The sequence below is a fragment of the Trachemys scripta genome, chromosome 9, assembly GCF_013100865.1.
Source record: "Trachemys scripta elegans isolate TJP31775 chromosome 9, CAS_Tse_1.0, whole genome shotgun sequence".
Taxonomy (NCBI): Eukaryota; Metazoa; Chordata; order Testudines; family Emydidae; genus Trachemys; species Trachemys scripta.
Window position 1 is genome coordinate 6,933,950 of NC_048306.1, and position 5,446 is coordinate 6,939,395.

At 54.9% G+C, this 5,446-nt stretch overlaps 1 protein-coding gene across 1 annotated transcript; it reads right to left on the minus strand.

Moving 5' to 3' along the window:
- Nucleotides 1-817: 817 nt before the first annotated feature.
- On the minus strand, nt 818-2,399 carry SOX3 (SRY-box transcription factor 3). The gene has a single exon (XM_034780494.1). It carries the CDS (start codon nt 2,238-2,240, stop codon nt 1,296-1,298), a length of 945 nt encoding a protein of 314 aa, XP_034636385.1. The 5' UTR covers nt 2,241-2,399; the 3' UTR covers nt 818-1,295.
- Nucleotides 2,400-5,446: the final 3,047 nt, after the last annotated feature.

A 5,446-nucleotide genomic window follows, 5' to 3' on the forward strand; every position in this document is an offset into this window, starting at 1 on the left:
GTAAGTATCTCAGCTTTCCTGGGTGCACAGCCCACCTCAGAGAGAATTTAAACCCGCACCTTTCAGCCGCTACACCCAGCCGGCGAGCGGGGAACGCGAAACGCCTCTTTGGAGAGGCAACAAGTGGCTCGTAGTTTTAAAAATAAGCGAGGCGGGGGGTAGATAAATCTCCACCCGCTCTGTTTCCTAAGCCCTACTGTCCCCCGCACGAGAAATTAAACCCAAGGGACTTCCAGTTTTTCAAACAACGCCCAGGCGCGGTGAGATCCGTGATGCAAGAGCTGATGGGCAGGACCGGAGCGGTTTTTAAAGCACTCCTTTTAAGCGTTTACCTCGAAGGGAAGCGGGTTTCACCATTCGCACCGCAATATGGAATTCTGCGCTTTAAAGCGACGGTCTAAACCTCACCGCGCTGTTTTCTCGTCCCGGCATTTACATGTGTCCCCTGTAACCCGCTCGGTAGAGGCACTTATTCTCTTTGAGTTTTTGAGCAGGGCACCGTGGGGCTACCCACCCCAACATACAAATCGCCAGGAGACGGGGGAGGTGCCCGTTATAAAATTTATTGATCTCTTGGGGGGGTGGGGGAGGAGAAGAGAGAAGTGTTTCACAAGATAAAGTCCTTTAAGAAACCGGAGAGACAAAACTGAAGCGTTTGTTGCCTGGTGGGGTATGTCAAAACGGCATCACAGTCAAATTCACAAACCGATTTACAGAAGTTTACAAGCTTAAGAGAATAAAAACCAAAACACACAACTTACTATAAGTTAAAAAAAAAAAAAAAAGACTTTGCGTTTGCGACCCGCACAGCTTCTCCCCCCCCCCCCCCGGTGGAGAGGTCGTGGAAGCTACGGATTCGGATAAAACCTCGAGCAGGACACGGGGCGAGGGAGGGAGAGGGGCACTTAAAAATAAAGAGGCGACAAACAAAAATGTAAACATCTGAGCTTGAAGAAAGCCCGCCACGTGTCCATTCCACAGCTACACTCAGACTGAAATAGACAAGACCTTTAAAACGGGTTTTGCAATTTTTTTTTAAAAGAATAAAATCGAGCCAACCTATCAGAAACCAGGAAAGAAGTGGCTGCGGTTTCAAAACTTCCCAGGAGACATTTGTGCTCTATTCGAGAAAACCAGTCCACACCCCCCTTATTTTTTTGTACAAAAAACACACGCAACATCGAACCTTCCTTTGAAAAAGTCTTCCCGGGGAGTTGCATTGAGTCCGAGTCCGCTCAAGCGAGCAACCAGCTGTCCCAGGAGCGGGGGGAGGTTGTGTTGAGGGCAGAGCAGTCTCAGATGTGAGTCAGCGGTACAGTGCCATTGACCCCCGTCCCGGCACTCTGGTAGTGCTGGTGGACACTGTGCAACCGACTGCCCTGCAGACTGGAAGGGTCTGTGGCATCCCCCCCGGGCGGGAGATACATGCTGATCATATCCCGCAGGTCCCCCAGGCAGGCCCGCTGGGAGTGGGAGGTGATGGCCGGCGGCGGCGAGCTGGGCTCGGATTTTACCACCGAGCCCATGGAGCCCAGGCTCATGGCCGTGGCGGGCTGCTGGCCGTAGGCGGCGGGGGACATGCTGTAGGAGGAGGCCGCGTTCATGTAGGACTGGGCCGTGGACATCATGGGGCTGTATTGCAGGCCGCTCATGTCGTAGCGGTGCATCTGCGGCAGCTGGGGGCTGTTCATGGCCGGGTGCTGCCCGTAGCCCAGCTGCTCCGGCATCAGCGAGTACGCCCCGTTGCTCCAGCCGTTCATGTGGGCGTAGGTGTCCAGGCGCTGGCCCACCCCGACGGGGCTGCTGACGGCGCTGGCCCCGCCGGGGGCCAGCAAGTTGCCGGGCAGCGAGTACTTGTCCTTCTTCAGCAGGGTCTTGGTCTTCCGGCGGGGCCGGTATTTGTAATCCGGATACTCCTTCATGTGCACGGCCCGCAGCCGCTTGGCCTCGTCGATGAAGGGCCGCTTCTCGGCGTCGCTCAGCAGCTTCCAGTCGGCCCCGAGGCGCTTGCTGATCTCGGAGTTGTGCATCTTGGGGTTCTCCTGGGCCATCTTCCGCCGCTGGCCCCGCGACCACACCATGAAGGCGTTCATGGGCCGCTTCACCCGGTCCTGGTCCGCGCCCCCGCCGCTCGCTCCCCCGCCGCCGCCGCCACCTTTGCCCGCAGCCCCCGCCGGGCCCCCCGCGCCGCCCGGGGCGGGCTGGGGGCTCTTGAGCTCGCCCTCCAGCATGCTGTACATGGCCGGGGCGGGCAGCAGGTGCGCCAGCGTGGCGGGCAGGTGAGGCCGGGGACCGGGCTGCTGCGAGGTGTCTCCCCCCGGGGCCCTGCGCTCGCGGGCTGCTACAAGCGGCTAAACTCGGGGCTCGCCGGGCGCTTTTTCCCCCCTCTAGCCGCCGCCTCGGTGCGCTCCCAGTGCTGGGGGAGATGATTGACGGCCTATAAATGAGCAGCCGGCAGCCAATCAGCGCGCGGCTCCCGACAGGCCCTGACGGATGGTAATTGACCAGCTGGTTAAAAAAAAAAAAAAAGTTGCAGTTTAGGGGGCTCCCGTTCGTCCCCCCCCCGCGCTGAAAGCAGGGGGCCCGCCCTTCCCCCCACGTTACCCCCTGCAGAACTGGGGGAGGAGGCAACTTTGGGTCCGGTTTGTTTTAGATTCACCCGCCCCCAGGCGCAGGGAGCCGGGCTGCAAACCGCCCCCGGCTCGCTGCTGATTGTGGGGCCCCCGGCCGCACAAGGGTGTGTGTGTGTGTGTGGGGGGGGGGTGTTTGAACCTCCGCTCCCCGCGGCGGGAGGCTGCCGAAGGGCTGCGCGGTCCCTGGGCTCCGTTCGTGTGCGGGACACAAAGGGGGTCGCGATCGTGGGGACTTGCTCCCGTGCAGGAAGCGGAGCCACTCTCCCCCCCCCCCAGTGCCTGGGGAGCGAGCAGCCCCGAAATGACCCGGGCGGGGGCTGCCGCAGCGGAGCTCAGCTCCCCCCCCCATTGATGGCGGGATCAAGGAGGGCAGGAGCGAGCCCAGCTCTCCCTAGGGAAGGGTTCCCCACTCCCCTCCTCTCCCCCGGGTATCTTGAAGGGTGGCGGCGGATCCCGGCTCCCCGATCAAAGGATGGGGGTGCTGCAATTCCCCAGGCACTACAAATGCACCACCCCCCGCGCCGCAAGGCTCTTTGTTGTTCGGGTTACACAAGGACACATCAACCCCAGCTGAAGCCCAGTGTGGCCCCGAGCATGGCTTGCCGAGCTGGGGGGGGTGGTTGTCTGGGCTCTGACCGGACTCCCGGGTAGCTGGGAAGTGGGGTGCATGGGGCGGGGGGTAACCTGGCATGCACTGCCCAGCCCCCCATCTCCTTTCCTTTCTTTGCCACTTTACTTTTTCCAGTTGGCTGCCCCCGGGGGAGGGGCGGGTGCTTGCCAAAATCCGTTTTCATGGCAACAGCAAAGTCCCCTTGGAGTGAAAGAAAACTTTGTGGGGGAGGCTCGCGGGGGCTGTCAATCAAAGGGCCTTCCTCCACCGCCCTCTTTCTGCCCCCCGTTCCTCTCACCCCCCCCCCCGCACCCACACCTGCGAGGACAATCCGGGTCAGGAGCTTCTTAAAGGCATAGCGCTCCTGTAGCCGCCTCACCGCTCCCTCCGGCCCCCTACAGCACAAGGGTGGATGTATTGGCTGGGGGGGGGGGGGGCATCAGAGCCATGCTCCTCTGCTGAGATACCGCATCCTCCCCGCCCCCTCCTTCCCCTGCATCTCACAGTTTGCTTTGCTCAAACCCAGAATAAGAAACAAAACCCAAGGGCTACCCGGGGAAGGCGGAGGGCTGAGCTGTGCACGCAGTGTGAACAAGAGCTTTCAACCGGGTGAGACCCTAAACAGTTTGTTCTCAGCTGCGCCCAGAGGGGAGCGGGGGGATCACTGCGGATTGACATCGGCGTGTGAGCAGACTCCGGCGTGGGCGCTGGGAACCAACCACTCCACGGGGGGGTAGATAAAAAAATGACTGGGAATTTTAAATATCGTCTGACCCGAGCGAAATGGTCACGCAGTTACACCGAGAAGATGCACCGCGCTGTCGTTTTCTTCTTGTAAAAGAGAGACAATAAAGATAATGATGCTAATTCACAAGGAAGAGGCGACCTCCCCAGGGCAGTGTCCTGGTCTTGCATTGAAGCACTAGGATATACGCATATTAAATAATAATAATTAGCACCGCAATCCTCAAGCTCGCTTCGCGCCGCGAAACAAACCAGAGATAGTTCCCAGGATCACCGCGCAATGTGCAGCCTGAAGCCAGCTCCGGAGCGCCAGAAAACCCGCCACCTGACTTCCTGAGCACAGCAGAAAAACACACTTCGCCAGTCTCACCCCTGCTCGCCGCTTCTACCGATGGGGGAATAAAACGGTGTAACTTTAAAAACCAATAAAGAAAACTTTCACTTTGATATTGGTAACTGGTGTCGAGATTCTATTTGCAAACTCAGTGGGATCGACACTATTTGTGTATTTAGTAATCCAATGAGTGTTTGAATAGTTATTCTGTTCTGGCAAATGTTCATCTGTTGGAGGGTGGAAAATCGACCTGAAAACAAACACTACTTATGCTATGGTGGAGTTAACCTTTGGTTGGTTGTTTTGAAAAATATGACTCCCGTAATATAACCTCCTTAAAGGACATGATCATATCTAAATATTTTAGCTCTACAAAGATATTATTTAAAGCACATTTTCCCCACGTTTCGCAACAGATCTGACAGTTTTAATCACCTTTATTTTAATCAATAGTGCCAAATATTTTGCTTAGTCAACTACAGATCTAAAATAAGACAGGCTCGGATGTGAGAACAATTCTCTGGTGTTTACACTTATTTGCTTTGAATAATCGTTTAAACAAATTAAGATGAACTCTGGTTAGTTAGTTATTTAGTCCTGCGTTTTGTGTGTTTTAATTATCTTGACTTTATGGATGCAACGAAAAATCAGTAGGCAGTTGAAATTATAGGACCATTATATAAAAGCTCTTTTATTCTGAATGGCGAAAAGTGAGTCAGATGAAAATTGGCAACAATTTTAAATTTAAGATTTAGCTTCATCCTGTATTTTAATTTGCCCCATGCCAGTGTGAGACTAAACTGAAATCAATTGTATTTAAACATGTCCAAAGATAGCCAACAACCGATGCAACATTTTACAATGCAGATCATTTCAAAGCAAGGCAATATTTTCCAGGAGATATCTCGTCTCTTCTATCATGACAATAAAAAGGTTGATTTAGAAAGTAAATATTCTTATCTGTCCCATTCGTCTTTTCGGGTTACTGAACATATTTCCCCCTGCAAAGCTTTTGCGACTGCCTACAAAGTTTCTTGGAAGCTGTTATAAAATTTGACTCCTGTCTGATTCTTAATGCCAGGAGATCGGGTGACTATTTGAATAGATGGTTCGCAATGTCCCATC